Source organism: Desmodus rotundus, chromosome 11 (genome assembly GCF_022682495.2).
Source record: "Desmodus rotundus isolate HL8 chromosome 11, HLdesRot8A.1, whole genome shotgun sequence".
NCBI lineage: Eukaryota > Metazoa > Chordata > Mammalia > Chiroptera > Phyllostomidae > Desmodus > Desmodus rotundus.
In genome coordinates, this window is record NC_071397.1 from 43,335,608 (window position 1) to 43,353,617 (window position 18,010).

The 18,010-nt window shown below is 39.8% G+C and overlaps 1 protein-coding gene across 4 annotated transcripts in view; it reads left to right on the plus strand.

Annotated features, from left to right (window-relative positions):
* Nucleotides 1-3,137: 3,137 nt before the first annotated feature.
* Nucleotides 3,138-18,010, plus strand: part of ZNF292 (zinc finger protein 292) — a 98,738-nt gene continuing 83,865 nt past the window's right edge. The window contains exons 1-2 of one of the 4 annotated variants that reach the window (XM_045188536.2): nucleotides 3,138-3,225; nucleotides 3,699-3,895. In XM_045188536.2, coding sequence (XP_045044471.1) covers nucleotides 3,222-3,225; nucleotides 3,699-3,895 — 201 coding nt within the window. In that variant the 5' untranslated portion in view covers nucleotides 3,138-3,221. Of the gene's footprint in view, nucleotides 3,226-3,625; nucleotides 3,896-18,010 lie in introns of those variants that run through there. The other 3 variants (XM_024551679.4, XM_045188538.2, XM_045188537.2) reach the window with 3 other exon arrangements.

The following is an 18,010-nucleotide window of genomic DNA, read 5'->3' on the forward strand; positions in this document are numbered from 1 at the left end:
GGGCTGCCAGGGGAGCCCAGTCTGGCCTCGGCCAAGTGGGGAATCCGCAAACAGGGTTAGCGGAGAGGAGCAGAGCCAGCCTTTAGCCCGGCTACAACCCTGAGGACCTTCCTGGTGGCCAGGGCCCACCCAGGGACAGAGTCGGGGAAGGATAAACAGCAGCCCAAGGCGCGCACTCTCCGTCACCTCTTGGCTTCGCGCTGTCCCCCAGCGTGCAGGGTCAGGGCCGGGCTTCGGGGTTTCCGTGAGCCCAGGGCCGGAATGACTTGCAGGGCCTTGGTCCTGAGCGATCCGTCATCTGCAAACGCCGCTCTGGCTGCATCCCTGACGCGGCCCCCGACTCTGTTAGCAGGCACAAACCAGCTACATTCCTGTCCCTGGTAGGCTCTGCTATTTCAAGAATTCTAGGGGGAAAAAATGTGCACCGGCGAGTACGGATCTGTGCGGCCCAGAGAACTCGTGAAGCCAGCAGGCACGCGCGGCCTGCACGCAGAGACATTTGTCCCATCTGGGTCTTCCCAGCCTTAGTGATAGCAGGGGTGGAGTAGAGGTCTGTTTCTCTCTCACAGATTTACTCTGGAATCAAGACTCTTAGTGAAGCGATACCGTTATATCACGTCCGTAGCAGTCGCACTGTGTCCAAATGGGTATGGGCGCTAGCCACACAGAACTCCCCTGAGACGCAGTCTCTTGGCCCCGGAGATTATTTTTGTTTTCTGGATGGAATGGGCCTCCGAATTCCCTCAGGAACGGCTCAGTAAGTATATATGTAATGATTCCCATTAACTGACAGCTTGGGACTTAAGTACAGTAAGTCATGTGTACCTGTTGATATGGCTTTTCAATGGGTAATAATGATTATTTCTGAGCTCTCCAAGACAATGTAACCGTCAAGGGATAGTATATCCAATCCTTCTCATTTAATTAAAAACTTGCACTTCTACAGAGACTTGGTGGACGTTCTAATTAGCACCTTAGAATACTTTGATGTTCTGCATCTACATGCATTTTCTTAATACAACACTTATATTATATGTATTGCCATTGCAGCTCACTCTTCCACAAAACTGTAAAAGTTTCCTCAAGGAAGGGATAGTTTTTCTTCACCTTTGATTTTACCACCAAGCAATGTCTGCACTTAAGTACTCAATAAATAATTATTAAATAATTACACGATTCACTCTTAGTTCTTACATTTCTACACTCTGAAACAGAGGGATGAAGGAACAGGAAGATAGGTCCCTTTTTTTTTTTCAGAGATTTATTTATTTTTTAATTGTTGTTCAAGTATAGTCTCCATTTCCCCCACCATTCCATCCCCCCCCACCAATCCCCAACAAAGATAACTCTTAAAGATACCAAATAAAAATGGAAGACTTAAGTCATCTATGCTGAGCGACATTTGCAAGACAGTAATAGTGCTCAGAATCAATTTGCTAATCAAATCTCCTTGGTTTTAGGACTATCATGGGCAGGAGGTGGGAATGACCTACATTCTCAGGTTATTTTTAAAAAATTAACATTTGGATATATTTTCCTTTCTTTTCTTTTTTTTTCCTTTCTATAAGTTAGGTGTGGTATAAGCCATTATACTTGAAGTGAAAATATGCTTTGCTAACCTTTGATGCCTTATCTGTCCTTGGATTTACTGGTACATTTGGCTAATCCCATATTTTTCACTTTTTATGTTTTCAATGGCATCCTAAGATAACATAAATTGGAGAATCCTGATTTGGATATCTAAAGTACTTGGGAAAGTGAGCTGCAAATATTAAAAATCCATTAGCTGTCCCAATTGCTGCTTTTTCAGCTCACAGTGACACTTTTTTACAGGAGATTTTATTTATTATACTTTTATAGAGAGGAGAAGGAAGGGAGAAAGAGAGGGAGAGAAACATCAAGGTGTGAGAGATACATCTATCAGTTGCTTCTCACATGCCCCCACATGGGGACCTGGCCAGCAACCCAGGCACCTGCCCTGACTGGGAAACAAACAGGCAACATTTCGGTTTGCAGGCAGGTGCTCGATCCACTAATCCACGCCAGCCAGGTCTCGGTGGTAATTTTACATCCTTGTACTTTACCTTTGAGTGTTCTCCTTAGCTTCTTCCATGAGTAAATATGCGAAGAACCTGCCTTGTTAATATGTAGTATCAGCACACGTTTTGTACTAATGCTTTAGCTGATACTGGTTTTCATAATGGGTTCAGTTTGTGTCCACTCACCTTACATAATGGCACTTCAAAAACAATGTACCACTGATGCATTACAAAACATTCATTCTGGACAACATACTATGTAGAACACTTTCTATTAACACGAGAAAGCTCTTGAAAAGGATGCTGCACACGATAGTTCTTTTATTTTAAATGCTTGTACTAGAAAAATATGCTTCTCTTGGTATATGACAGTGAAAAGATTAGGTTTCTCTTCAATATCATTATATCTGAATTTCTGTAGACCATTCGGTTGTAAGAAAGATAAGCCTCTTGTCTTATTTTGTGCTTCCTAACAAAGTATTTGTTTTATTCTGAACTTTAGGGTTAACCATTTGAATTTTTGTAGTACCTACACCGTTTTTGTTCAAGTGCCGGGTATTTATTCTTTCCAGCTGGTAAATAAAATATGGTCCGGAAGGCTAGCTCTATTTGCAGCCCAGGAAAAAGTGCTGTTGAATTTCTAATTCTGGATAATATTCTTTTATTTTAGCATCAGTTTCTCCTCCTCTGTTGTAGTTTTTAATGGAGTCCTTATTGCTGTTTTTTTCTTCTCATGACCTACTTTCTTTTTAAGTCCTTTCATATATAGCGTGTTTTCAGTGATAGTGATTTATGTAGTGTGTAGGAGAAAGAATCTTAAATCACAGTGAAACAGATTAGTTAGCTATCACTTATTCTAGAAATTCTTTCGTGGTTTAAAGTCCTCTTGTTACAATGTGCACAATTTCATGGTCTAATTTTTCAAGCTATGCTTTTCAGGAGTTTGCTCCGTTCTCCCGATGAGGATTTGAATTTCATTCTGTTCTGACGCAACTGTTATTTTTCTTTGTTGCCTCCACCTCCTAGAAATCGCGTTTCAGGGGAGAGGCATTTGGAGGGCTGGAGAAGAGAGTGGGGCGAGAGCTGGTACCTCAGACACTAGATCCCTCCTCCCCAGCCTGGTGAGAAGTCAGACAAATTTGACAATTCAGACTCTCGCTTTGGTTCTCACGCTCAAGGTCCATGTGTAGGTATTTCATTTTCTCTTTCTTCCCCTGTCTCTGGCTTGCCATTGCCCCAGACGACCCACACTAGTCCTCTTGGGGAACTGGGGCACACGTCTGTGGAGGGCTCCCGAGAGCGGGTAAAGCCAAGCCGGGGGCGGGGACGATCTAAAGGGCAGCCCCGCCCCAGGATTTTCCCTCGAGCGAGGAGCCCACGTGACCGAGAATGAGCCTGAACCGGCCCGCCCTTTCGGCCGCTGCCGCCCACTTCCCGCCGGGGGAAAGTAAACCGCGGTTTTCCGCACCGCGCCAACCCCTCCCTCTTCCTTTCCCCTTCCCTTCACCTCCCCCCCCCCCCACCCCAGCTCCCTCGCGCCATTCTGCCCACCGCGCCCCTCATCATCCCCGACGGGCCCTTTGTACGTGCTCGGCAGCGTGCGAGCGCGCTCGGCACGTGACCCTTCCGAACGTGGCATTGTGTTATCACGTGACCCAGGTGCGTACGCGACGGAGCGGGGTGTGAAAATGGCGGACGAAGAGGCCGAGCAGGAGAGGTTGAGTCGCAACGGAGGCGGCTGCGTCGCCGAGCTGCAGCGCCTGGGAGAGCGCCTCCAAGAGCTGGAGCGACAGCTGCGGGAGAGCCAGGTGCCGGCCGTGGAAGCGGCCACAGAATACTGTCAGCAGCTGTGCCAGGTGAGAGTGCCTGGGGGTCCCCTCCCCCTTTCCCCCAGCCAGGAGAAGAGGACGAGCGAGCGCCTGGTGGCCGAGCGTTGGTCCTTTCTGCCTTGGACTCGTAGTAGCCGCTGCCGGGGTGGGAGCGGGGAGTACGGGGAAGGCGCCTTTGTGTGCGTGCGGTTGTGGCTGCTGTTGTCCGTAGCTCCCGGCTGGGGGAAGGGAGTCGTGGTCTGGGCGGAAAATCCCCCTCCCCTTTCCTTCTCCCAGCTCGGCCTCTGCGGTCCCCGAAGCCGAGGAGATGTAGACGGAGAAGACTGGAGCCCTCTGCGCCGCAGGGAGAGGGTAGGGGTGGAATGGAGGCCAGGTCCCCATCTTCCTCCTCCTTATTGTGCACTGGGGATTACCGCGCCCCCCGTCTGTGCGCTTCTGTCTCCCACTCCGACCAGCCTCCGCCCCCTCTGGTTTATTCCTTTGCCTCAACTCCAGCTTTCATCTGTCCCGCCCCCGGCCGGGCCCTGGCTGTCTGCGGGCCTTTGTTGTTCGAGTTTCGCCTTGGGACTGAAGGGGCCTTTGTTGATGTTCGGAGGAGCAGTCCTTGCCGACCCCTGCTTGCTAGGCGAGAGGTTGGGGTGAGGGTGTGGAGAAAGTGTCCTTCTGCCTTTGCTTGATGCACCACTTTCACGGTAAAGGTTGCTCTCTCCGCTAGAGAGGAGGTGTCTCTATGTGTGCCCAGGGCTCGAACGTCCCCGTGGGTCGGCTTTTCCATAGTCCACTTCTCTTTTGCTTTCACCCTTCGAGTAGTACGGTTGCTTCCGTCCTACCTCCCCCCCCCCCCCCCCATTATTTTGAAACCGAGAGGCCTGAGGTTCTTGTGGACCTGTGCTCTGGTCCGTTTCAGACCTTTTCTTTTCTTGCACAAGAACAGTGCTTTCCAGTAATTGCATTCTAACCAGGATTTAGAATGTTAACATTTTGGTAGAAATCGGAGTTTGTGGGTTTACATTTGGACTTGATTACAACTTGATTACAAAACTTCGAGTTATGTCTGAAATTTCAAGGAGTTCCTTCTGGTTATGGTGAAGATTTTGGGTAGGTTGTCTTGAGGAAAAAGACACGATTTATACAGGTCACCTTAGAGTTAGCTTGAATACATCATAAAGAAGTTGTTTTGGAAAGAGACTGAATTTAAGGTGGAACAATGGTGGATCATTTTAGCATTTCAGAGTAGATTACATTTCACTTAATTCCTAACCTCCCAAGTTCTAAAATCTTCGCTTTATAAGATCAGGAATACTTGATACCATACAAAAAATTCTCCATTGCTGTATGTACATTATTGTCACTAATTACTTGGTGGTGGTTCATTATTTTAAAACAAAAACATAAAAAACTCAACTTTGTGTGGTTAAGTGGCTTGTCTAGGAGGATGTATATATAGGCAATGTAAAAAAAGCCTTCGTAGGGTAACAGTGTGGTAAATACCTGGGGCAAAATTAGAGATCCTGTCATTCTTTTGAATCCTTTTTTCAGAGAATTGTTGGAATTTTCCAATTTCACTATCCTGGCAGTACCCACTCATTCTTAATTGGTCTTTTAGATGTAAAGACTTATTCTAGATACAAAAATACACTTCAGTAAGATGCCCATAAAAGGAAGTCTTTCATTTATAAGTTAGGTCAGCTTTTTTAATCAGTGAAAAGTGTTAAAAGTCTGGCTTTGCTGAAAGTTTTTTTTTTCCCCAGATAACAATGTCCACTGATGGGTTTAAGGCTAATTATTCTAAATATTCTTGGCCAGCAGTATTTATAAGCAGGATTAGTATTTCTGGGAAAATGGAACCTTAGGCAAGTTGAACTTTTTAAGGGTGTGCAACATTATAGAGGTATCACTTAAAAAATATTGAAAATGGATGAAACAGCATTTTTTTTTATCAGTATGAAAGTAATTTCCTTATTAGTTTTAAGTGATTAGTGTTAGAACACATAAATTGTTTTTATTAACCCGTGCTACATGAAACACTAGTAAAGCAAATGCTGGGTTTGTGGATTTGAAAAATAATGAAAGATTTCATGCAGCAAAATCCCACGGTAATTTGGAAGTGGTCTCCATTATTTAAATAGGTACTGAGTGTATTTGATGTTTGATTCCCCTCTAGAACATTTTGTATAATTTTTTAAAAGTAACCTATTTATGTTAGTGATCTTGTCAAGTGGGAGTAACTTGAAACATTATCGTATCTTTAAAAATGTATCTTAGCCATTACTGCTTAACCTTTTAATGAGTTGAGCAAAGCAGTGATTAACAATTATAGAATTTATTGGAACAGTCTAAAAGCAGTACTAGAAATTGTCTTGCTTTCTAACCCTAAGATTATCGTTTAACATTTTCTGTCTGAGCTTTTACTGTAAAATTGGGTTACTCACAATACTTCAAGAAGGCAAAGGTGAAAGGATACACATTTGTCAGAGTTAGTGGGTTTCAGATTTAATATTCTGTAAGTGTTGGGGTTTTGAGCTTGCATAATCCTCGTTGTTGCATTTATTTTAAAATGAATTCAGTTTGTTTTGAATTTTTGCCTCAGCAAAAGGTGAGTTTCTGGAGAATATAGTGAAACCTACAAGTATAGAAGTTGCTTACACTTTCTGGTTTATTGATTTTCTTTCGTTTTGAGTGAGTCAGGATAATAACAGGTTTCTCAAATTCTAAAAGGTAAAGTAGCAATGAAAGATACTACATTTATCTTAGTGCTATCAGTATTGTTTGCTCTTTATATTGGGTTGCTTCCAGGAAGTGTGTGCCACTTATTTACATCACCATTTTCATAAAGCTTAATTGGGAGGAGAGGAACGTTGTGGAAGATGGGCATATTGGGAGTGGCTGTCAAAAAAACTTAAATTTCCTTATAACTTTACAAGCTAGCTTTAATCTGGGTAATGTACTTGACTCATTAGTTTTCTTAAAATAATTTCTTGCATTGGTTTTGGGATCATTACTATATATAAAAATTGATTATATTTGGAACTTCTTGAACTATTTATTATATTAGATTAAGCCAGTATTCATTCACTCATTCAGCATTTTGGGGGGCTTGATATTTGTTAATATTATATAGTGGGGTGGATGACTAGTTGATTAATATGAATTATGAGTTTTGCTGGTCATTTCTCTTCTGGTGGCTGAGCATTGTTTTTAAAAGGTTGAATTACAGTTGTGGAAATTGTGTGTGTGTGTGTTTCACACACACATACACTTTTTATACCTTAGTTCAATAAGCAGTGTTTCTCAACTAACTGGGCATAGTATTTTTTCTTCCTGCATTTCTCTCTTCAAGGGCATTTGGAAGTAAGTGGGGTCAATTGTTTGGTCATTGCAGTGACTGGGGATGTGATACTGGCATTTAGTACCTGTGGGGCATGGATGCTAAATTTTCTTTAGTGAACAAGACAGTTTCACCCCATTGAAATTTATCCCTCTCTCTAAATACCAACAATGTCCTTTTGAGAAAGTGAACAGAATGAAAAAGAATATATTAAGATTTTTTTTAAATCATTATGTTCTTTTCATGTTAAAATAATATATTAAGAAATGTAGTTAATCTGGAACAGGTCCAGGTAATTGCTATTCAACTATATTTAAATTCACACTGAGCTTGCAAGATCAAGAAAATTAACACTTCATTAGCAGGAATTATAAGCAATTATTTAAAAAATTACTAAAAGAACTCACTTTTACTAGGTTAAAGAGGGTAGCAAATTCAACATACTTAATCGTCCTGACTTAAACAGATATTTGACCTTTTGATGTAATTTAATCTGTACTTTTAAGAAGGCATTTAATGCAGGAACTAAGTTTAGATGTTAGCAAGGGATATAAGATACAGGAGAGCCAGCAGGATGTATAAGGTCTGTCCAGAAAAAGTCCAGCCATTGTGAATATAATGAGGTTTGCACGACATGGATGTAACCTGGCAGCCAAGGAGAGTGGATTGGAATGTGCATGCCGTGAGCAATGACTTCAGTGTACTAGTCAGTGGGGATGGTAGATCCCATTGAGTGAGCGTGTGTGTACTGTGTGGCTTTTCACACTCAAAGTAACTGAGTGAGTAGGGCAACAAATCTCCATCAAAAATTGTGTTAAGCTTGAACATTACTCCCTGGAAACTATTCAGATGATTCAGAAGGCTGCAACTATGGGCAACTAACGATTGGCAGCTTCGTCAGGACAATGCATCGTCTCTTGCATCCCGTCTGGTGCAGAGTTTTTTGGTGAAATGTCAAATGACCCAAGTGACTCAGCCCCCTACTGCCCAGGTTTGGCACCCTGCGACTTCTGACTTTTCCAAAAACTAAAATCAAATGAAAACTAAGTGCAAATGAAAAGTGCTTTAAAGGGAAGATATTTCAGACTGTTGATGAGATTGAGGAAAATATGATGGGGCAGGTGATGGTGATTCTGACAAAGGATTTTGCAGTGCTTTGAACAGTGGAAGAGACACTGGGAGGATTTTGTGAGGTCCCAAGACGCCTACTTTGGAGGGGACTGAGGCATCATCACCTTGTGTACAATGTTTCTTGTATCTTCTTCAATAAATGTCTTATTTCATAGTACATGGCTGGATACTTTCTGGACAGACCAAGTAAATTAATAAGGTAAAATTTAAATACCACTTCAGGATGACAGTTGAAGAGATGTCAAAAGATAGTGTATAAATAACACATTTGCTTTATTTTCTATTCTCTATTTTTAAAATTGAAAATGTAGTACATTGAAATAAGTGGTTTTTAAAAAATCAAACATGGAGAAAGGGAATACAACAAAAAATTGATCTCCTTCCCACCCTAGACCTCCAGTCACCTTCCACAAAGATAGTCCCCCTAATAGTTTTTTTAGGTATATTTCCAGAAATAGTTTGCTCTTTAAAAAAAAAAAAATCAAGGTGAGGACATACTATACACTGCATCTTGTTTTTTCACCTCCCTCCCCAAGAAAGTGTCATTGAGGTTATTCCATAGCTGCGCGTGTAAAATCCATGACTTTCTGTTTCAAATAGTATAATTCTACTCTGTTCTTGTGTCTAATTATTCATTTAATTATTGGTAGCTAGAGGAATAAGATAATTTTATGTATAGTAATTTCAGTAAAGAGTTCAATGTAGGAGGTAAGCACTTCAGGCTGAGGTATCAGAGAAGATTTTACTGACATAGAATGTGAGCTAGACTGTAGTGCCTTTACTATTTTTAGTGCCTTATTGGTATAAGAAACAAAAGTTAAATTAAACTATTAGGAGAACCACTGAGTATTTAAATTCTGTATTTAAAATATTTCTTTGTATATTTTTGTTTCATCTATTTGATACATTTTGATGACTTTATCTGCACATTTTCATTTTAATGGTGTTTTCTTTAGCCATGGAAAAGCTTTTTTTTTTTTTTTTTTTTTTTTTTTTTTTTGAAGAGGTCCCATTTGTTTCTTCTTTCCTTTATGTCCCTTGCTTTGGGGGATGTGTCTCTGAGGATGTTGCTGCATGGAATGTCTGAGATTTTCCTGCCGATGTTTTCCTCAAGGACTTCTATGGTGTTATGACTTATATTTAAGTATTTTATCCATCTTGAATTTATTTTTCTGTATGGTGTAAACTGGTGATTGGGTTTCATTTTTTTGCACGTAGCTGTCCAGATCTCAACACCATTGTTTTTTATATATGTAACACCATTGTTGAAGGGGCTGTTTTTGCTCCATTTTATGCTCCTGCCTCCTTTGTCAAATATTAATTGACCGAAAAGACTTGGGTTTATTTCTGGGCTCTCTGTTCTGTTCAATTGGTCTGTGTGCCTGTTTTTATGCCAGTACCAGGTTGTTTTGATTACAGTGGCCTTGTAATACAGTTTGATACCAGGTATTGTGATCCCTCCTGCTTTTTTCTTTCTCATAATTGCTGCAGCTATTCAGGGTTGTTTATGGTTCCATATGAATTTCTGAAATGTTTGTTCTATATCTGTGAAATATGTCATGGGTACTTTAATAGGGATTGCATTGAAACTATAAATCACTTTGGGTAGTATGGCCATTTTGATGACGTTAATTCTTCCAGTCCATGAGCATGGTACATGCTTCCATTTGTTTGTGTCTTCCTTAATTTCTTTCTTCAGTGTTGTGTAGTTTTCTGAGTACAGGTCTTTTACCTCCTTGGTTAGGTTTATTCCTAGGTACTTGATTTTTCTTGTTGCTATATCAAATGGGATTTTTTTTTTCTGATTTCTGTTTCTGATGTTTCATTGTTGGTATACAGGAATGCCTTTGATTTCTGAGTATTGACTTTGTATCCAGCTGTTTTGCCAAATTCATTTAGTAGGTTGAGTAGTTTTTTGGTGGAGTCTACAGGATTTTCCATGTACACTATCATGTCATCTGCAAACAGTGACACTTTCATTTCCTCCTTTCCAATTTGGATGCCTTTTATTGCTTTTTCTTGTCTGATTGCTGTGGCTAGAACTTCCAATACTATGTTGAATAGGAGTGGTGAGAGAGGGCATCCTTGTCTTGTTCCTGATCTTGTGGGAAAGCTCTTAAGTTTTAGTCCATTGAGTATGATGTTGGCTGTAGGTCTCTCATGTATGGCCTTTATTATGTTGATGAATGGTCCCTCTATTCCCATTTTGCTGAGTGTTTTTATCATAAATGGGTGCTGTACCTTATCAAATGCTTTTCCACATCTATTGATATGATCATGTGGTTTTTGTCTTTACTTTTATTTATGTGGTGTATTATGTTTATTGATTTGCAAATATTATACCATCCTTGCATCCCTGGGATGAATCCCACTTGGTCATGGTGTATGATCTTTTTAATGTATTGCTGGATGCGGTTTGCCAATATCTTCTTGAGGATTTTAACGTCTATGTTCGTCAGCAATATTTACCTGAAGTCTTCTTTCTTTGTTATGTCTTTATCTGGTTTTGGGATTAGGATGATGTTGGCTTCATAAAACGAATTTGGGAGTCTTTTATCTTCTTGAATTTTTTGAAATAATCTGTGGAGGATGGGGGTTAGCTCTCCCTTAAATGCTCTGTAGAATTCTCCTGTGGAACCATCTGGTCCAGGGCTTTTTTGTGTCGAAAGCTTTTTGATTACTGTTTCAATTTCATCAGGTGTTACTGTCTGTTCAGGGTTTCTGCTGCTTCTTCATTGAGTTTTGGAAGGTTATATTTTTCTAGAAATTTGTCCATTTCATCTAGGTTTTCACATTTCTTGGCATATAGTTCTTCGTAGTAATTTCTTACAATCATTTTTATTTCTGTGGTATCAGTTGTAGTCTCTCCTCTTTCATTTCTGATCGTGTTTATTTGGGTCCTCTTTTTTTCTTGAGGAGCCTGCTTAAGGGCTTGTCGATTTTGTTTATCTTTTCAAAGAAGCACCTCCTGGATTCGTTGATCCTTACAATTGTGCTTTTAGTCTCTATGTCATTTAATTCTGCTCTCATCTTGGTTCTTTCCTTCATTCTACTTGCTCTGGGTTGTCCTTGTTGTTGTTCCTCAAGTTCTTGTAGGTGTAGTGTTAGGTTGTTTATTTGAGATGTTTCTGTTCTTTTTAGGTAGGCCTCTATCATTATGACCTTCCCTCTCAGGACTGCCTTTGCTGTGTCCCATAGGTTTTGGATTGTTGTGAGTTCATTTTCGTTTGTTTCCAGAAACTTTTTGATTTCTTCCCTAATCTCATTATTCACCCATTCACTGTTTAATAGCATGCTATTCAATCTCCATGTTTTTTAGTGTTTAGGGTTTTTTTTCCTTGAGATTTGTGTCTAGTTTCAGTCCTTTATGGTCAGAGAAAATGCTTGATATGATTTCAGTTTTCTTGAACTTGTTGAGGCTTGTTTTGTGTCCTGTGATGTGGTCTATCTTTGAAAATGTTCCATGTGCATTTGAAAAGAATGTGTATTTTGCTTCTTTGGGATGTAAGGCTCTCTATATATCAGTTAAGTCCATTTCATCTAGAGCGTTGTTCAATGCCACAATACAATTGTTGATATTTTGTTTGGAAGATCTGTCCATCTTTGACAGTGGGGTATTAAAATCCCCTACTATAATTGTGTTGCTGTCAATATCTTTCTTGAAGTATTCCCGGATTTTCTTTATGTATTTGGGTGCTCCTATGTTGGGTGCATATGTATTTACAACGTTTATGTCTTCTTAGTGGATTCTTCCTTTGAGTATAATGAAGTGACCTTCTGGGTCTCTCTTTATGGCCCTTTGTTTGAAGTCTGTTTTGTCTGATAGGAGTATTGCTACCCTTGCTTTTTTTTTCCTGTCCATTTGCTTGGGAAATTTGTTTCCAGCCATTCACTTTATCAGTCTGTGTAGGTCTTCTGTCCTGAGGTGGGTCTCTTGTAGGCAGCATAAGGGTGGGTCATGCTTTCTTATCCATTGAACTATTCTATGTCTTTTGATTGGAGCATTTAATCCATTTACATTTAAGGTTATTATTGATAGGTGCTAATTCATTGCCAATTTTTTGTACCTGTGTTCTTCTCTCTCTCTCTCTCTCTCTCTCTCTCTCTCTCTCTCTCTCTCTCTCTCTCTCTTTTCCTTCCTTTCCTTACAGCAACCCCTTTAGCATCTCTTGCAGAGCTGGTTTGGTGGAGGTATATTCTTTTAGACTTCTTTTGTCTGGGAAACTCCTTATTTGGCCCTCTATCTTGATTGAGAGCCTTGCTGGGTAAAGTAGTCTTGGTTGCAGGCAGGCCTCTGGTTCTCATTACTTGGAATATTTTTTGCCATCCTCTTCTGGCTTGGAGCGTTTCTATTGAGAAGTCAGTTGCTAACCTTATCGGGGCTCCCTTGTATGTTATTTCCTGTTTCTCCCTTGCTGCCTTAAGATCCTTTCTTTGTCTTGGAATTTTGCCATTTTAATTATGATGTGTCTTGAAGTGGGCCTTTTGGGGTTCCTCTTGCTTGGGACTCTCTGTGATTCCTGGATTTGTGTGACTTTTTCTCTTATCAGATTAGGGAAATTTTCCATCATTACTTTTTCAAACAGGTTTTCTATCCCTTGCTCTTCTTCTTCTCCTTCTGGTATCCCTATTATACGGATATTATTGCGTTTCATGTTGTCCTGCATTTCCCTTAATCCCTCTTCATTCTTTCTGAGCCTCTTTTCCTTTTCTTGCCCATTCTGGGTGTTTTTTTCTCCTTTGTCCTCCAGTTCGCTGATCCAATCCTCTGCTTCATTGAGCCTGCTTTTTATTCCTTCTACTGTGTTCTTCAATTCAGAAATTGTATTCTTCATTTCCTCTTGGCCCTTGTTGATAGTTTCTATTTTCTTTTTCATGTTGATATAGTTTGCAGTGAGTTCATTGTAGTTTCCTTGTTGTTTTTGGTCATTCTCTGTTAGCTCATTGAGCTTCCTTATAACCAATGCTTTCAACTTAGTATCTGATAGTTGACTTGTCTCTATTTCATTTAGCATTCTTTCTGACAATTCCTCTTTTCCTTTCATTTGGGGATTGTTTCTTTGTCTTCCCATTTTTTGTGAGACCCTTCCTGTTAACCTCTGCTTCTTAAGTTGCTCTGTTCTGACCCCCTGGGTTTTTGGTGTAAACTTCTGTGATAGAATACTTGTGAGATTTAGTGGTACAGTTTCCTTGATCTCCCGATCTTACTCATCTTAGGCTGTGGTTTATGTTGGTTCTGTGTATGTCTTTAGTTTTTGGTTCTTGTTGGGTCTTTCTTTGGTGGGTCTTTCCCACCAGCTGGTTATCTGAGGGTTGGTTTGTCCCCCACCTCTTTTTTTCTTTGTGCAGGTGTGGGCAGGTTGTGTTGGAGCTGGTTCTTCCGTGTGTACAAAGTTTTGAGGCTTTTCTCGTGCTCTTGTTCAATTATTTGTTCTTAGTAATTTCTTCACTATTTATTTGTATTTTCAGATAGTTCCTCGGTTGACTTAGTGTGACTTCCACTCCCTCCTTCACCTTCTTCTGTTCTTACCTGTTGTTGTTTCCTCTTCCAGGAGGTATCCTGGTGTTCCTGGCTTCCACCCACTCTTTTTTATGGTAGGCCTCCTCCGGGCTATGGTTGTGTGTGCTGAGTCTTCCTTGATTCACACTCTCCCAGGTTCCTGTGGTCTCAGTTCCCTTCTAAATGAGGTGCGGACACTCCCTGGTATGTGCACAGTGTCCGGTGGTGCACATACTCCCTGGTTGCTGGGCATACTCCCCTGGTTGGTGCCTGTGGTCTTAGCTCCTTCCGAGATGAGGTGCGGACACTCACCAGTTAAATCTAGTTCTTAAAATTAGCTAGTTAAGCCCTGGTCAGTGTGGCTTAATTGGTGGGGGCATCCATCGTCCCACGGACCAAAAGGTTGCAGGTTCGATTCGGACTGTGCGCAAACCCAGGTTGCTGATTCAATCCCTGGTTTGGGTGTGTGGTGTGAGAAGCCAACCGAACCATCAATGTCAATGTGTTTCTCTGTCTCTCTTTTCCTCTTTCTCCCTCTCTCCCCTCCTTTCCTCTAAAAGCAATGAAAAAAAATGTCCTGGGGTGTGGATTTAAAAAAACAACAACATGTGAGTAGCTTAATTTATAAAATGGAAAGTTTGTTTTTCATTAGTGTGTTTGTCTAGTACCCCATGTAACTTTAACTATGTGGTATTTCCCTGGAAAGCTTCTTGATTCATTGTTTCTCTTTTGGCATTGAGAGTTGAAAAGTGCACCTTGATTTTTATCATGTTACCAACAGTTTGGAAAACACTACTGTTAGAGGGTTATTGAGTTCAATTTAGTAGTAAGCACAGAGGCAGGCAGTGGTAGGTTATAAGGTGCCCTTCTAGATGAGTTGATTCAGAGCATTCTTACTTTTTATTTACAAAGAACATCAAAGTTAAAGTACAATTTTAAATTTCTCAGAGTAAATGCTAGAAAACCCAGCATTCCAAGGAACCCAATTTGAGAAATACTGGCGCATGGGATAAAATACACATTTAAGCTTGAGCCCAGTGAAAAATATTATACCTTTATAATACCTTTAAAGCAAACAGTATTAATACCTCCAATTGACAGATGAGGACACAGACGTAAAGCCAAGCTTTTAAGTCCCACAGAAAGTAACATAGCTAGAATTAAAATCATAGTTCAAAATTTATACTTTTAGTTTCTGTGTAATACTAACTTCTCTCATCCCTGGACTGTCAAATCCTAGGTTTAAAATTTTGGAAAAAGGAGGTATGTTCTAGGAAAATAATTAAAAGATGTGCACAAGCCCTGACTGGTGTAGCTCCGTGGATTGGGCGTCCTCCTGCAGACAGAAAGGTTGCTGGTTCCCTGCCTGGGTTGTGGGCCAGGTCCCCAGTTGGGGGTATGTGAGAGGCAGCTGATCAGTGTTTCTCTCACACGTTGATGTTTCTCTCCCTCCCTTCCCACTTTCTAAAAATGAATAAATTAAATCTTTTAAAAAATGTGCACAAAAACTAAAGATAAATAAATAGAATTTTTGGAAAGAGAAAACCTTTAAGTTGTAAAGCCAATAATTTGATGCACATTCATGCACAGCAGGTACTCTGCCCTCCACCACCAAAATGAAAAAAATATTTTAAAATGAAATCTAATCCTGCCTTCTCTAAAATGTAGACTTCAAACAAGTTGGTAAATAAGTTATCTAATGTTATTTTTCAAAGTAATGACAATAGATGACTTGAAAATTACAGAATTGTTAATGTTTTAAAATTATACTGGGCCATTATATATAAAACATCAAATATGTTTCTAAGTGCAAATGAAAATGTCATTTTATATTACAACAGTCATTTTAAATAACTGTCTTTGATCAATTCTTACAACAACAACAACAGAGGTCTATATCATCTCTAGTTCAAGGATAAAGAAACAAAGAAAAGTTAAAAGTGCATGCCATGAGTCAAAAGACAACTTTGTTAAAATTAAAACAAGTGTCCTTAGAATCCTAGGCCTTTAATTCACAGTATCTGATGAGCTGTCAAAGTATATATAAAAGAATTTAGAGCATAGATTTTTTTTCATTAAGTAACACAAGATCTATACAAGAGCTTCTTGAGGTTTGGGGCAGGGAGCATCAACTACCACACAGTGCTGAGCACTTTGCATATCATAAGGCTGGAAATACACGGTAAATGTTAGCTATTAGTGCATTTAAAAGGACTAGATCTGAAATTTTCCCTCATAAAAGAACATTAATGTACTCTAATTTCTTGTCATGTAGGTAGTAGTTTTCAAACTTTAAAAAATTAGGGGATCTCCCTTTCCCCCAAAATCTTATTTGATAGCTTGATGTATACAACAGAAAAGTTACCTCTGCAGAACAGTTTGAGAAGTCTTAATCTAGAATATAACAGCATCATGGCTAGAGGATGTAAAGGGAGTTCAAGCATACTTCTTGTGTGACATTTTCTTCTTAAACAGGGGTTTTTCTTCTTTTTCCTCATTTTACTGCTTCCTTCTGTGTACTCTCCCAAAGATAATGAAATGTGTTTGTTTTAGAGACATAATCATATATTTAATTTTGAAAGACCTTGGTTGTGCTGCTTATTCTTGTCTTACATACTAAGGTACATTAAGTAAACTAATTTTATTGTACCTACGATTTAAAATCGGTTTATTTCTCTGGAAGCATAGCACTTGACATGAATATGGTATAATGGAGAAATTGTACCTTATGAGAGGAACAATAAATACTACCATATTTTGCCATGTATAATGTGTACTCATGGTTTCGTGTGCATTATACACAGGATTATACCCATGTATAATATGCACCCTTATTTTTCCCTCAAAAATTTGGACCAAAAAAAAGTGTGCGTTATACACAGCAAAATACAGGTAAGTACTAGTGAAGCTTATGGCACAAACAGTTCCACAGATATACCCAGTGCTAATGTTTAATTCTTTCTGAAAATTTATTAAGAAGGCCTAGGCATGTACATTCCCCCAAATTATCATCATCTTACATTTTCTCTGGATCTTTCATTTTCTTCCTTGGGTTTCTAAAGAAGAAGTGGTTCTCTGGAAAGTGGATCTTTTTATCTGTGCACTTGATCCTTCACTCCCTCAGAAAACGTATCCACTTTCCTCTGTCTTCGTCAGTTTTCTTTCCATCACTCTGGTCTTTTAGCCTATAGGGCTGTGTGTGTGTGTGTGTGTGTGTGTGTCTCTCACTTTGGTCATCTGTCTTCAGATTTCTCCCTTTTCCCTAATCCCTTCTCTCCACTTTTGAGACTTATTCTAAAAGATATTTTCTTTCACTCTTGTTTTCTAATCATTATTGCCAGACTTTTTGGAAAGGTACCATATTTATTGCCTTCATTTCTTACCTTTCCTTGCAGTTTGGACTTTATGTCTCACCACACTTAAGTAAGTGTTCTTTTAAAGGTCACTTGCTTGGCATATCTTTAATACTTTATTAACTGTAGACTTAAGTAGCAATCCAGAAGCTCCGACTACTTCATGTGCCTACATACTGTTTTTAAAAATATTTACTTGTCAGCATTTTAAAAATCATGTTTTCATGTTGAAATGAGGATGTTTGGCCTTTCTTAGAAAATCAGAAGATCTGGCAATGTTGGACTCAAGGCTATAGGCTAAGGTTGCTACCAGTTCAGACCCTGTTGTCATTTAAAAATATTTGTGACCCCATCTTAATTTCATCTTCCTTCAATTTATTTACACTGCTCTCCTGATAACTACCTTTGTGGCTGCTCCTTAGTTGTCTTATTTAAAGGGAAAACTCAGTTCTTTGCTATTGTAAGTTTTTTCCCTGTGAGTCTCCTTTACTACTCACAAAACACTTCTGGTCACCAAATATATGAGGGCTTTGTCCTGCAACAACAAGCAAGTCTCTGACATGAGCTGGGTGACCTATAATTTAATTCATCTGTCACTGGAAGTGACAAGACATCTTACAGGTTAAGGACTCAGTCCCATATGACTGCCCCTTCCCACTGTCACTTCAGAGGCCAGTCATAAACTCAGGTTATCACTCATGCTTCTGACCAGGTGGGCTGTAAATCTGAGGTTCCCACATCTTCCTCTTCAGTTTGATTAGTTTGCCAAAGTGGCTCACAGAACTCGGAGATGGATTTACTGTCCTTATGTTTACCAGCTTATTAAAAGA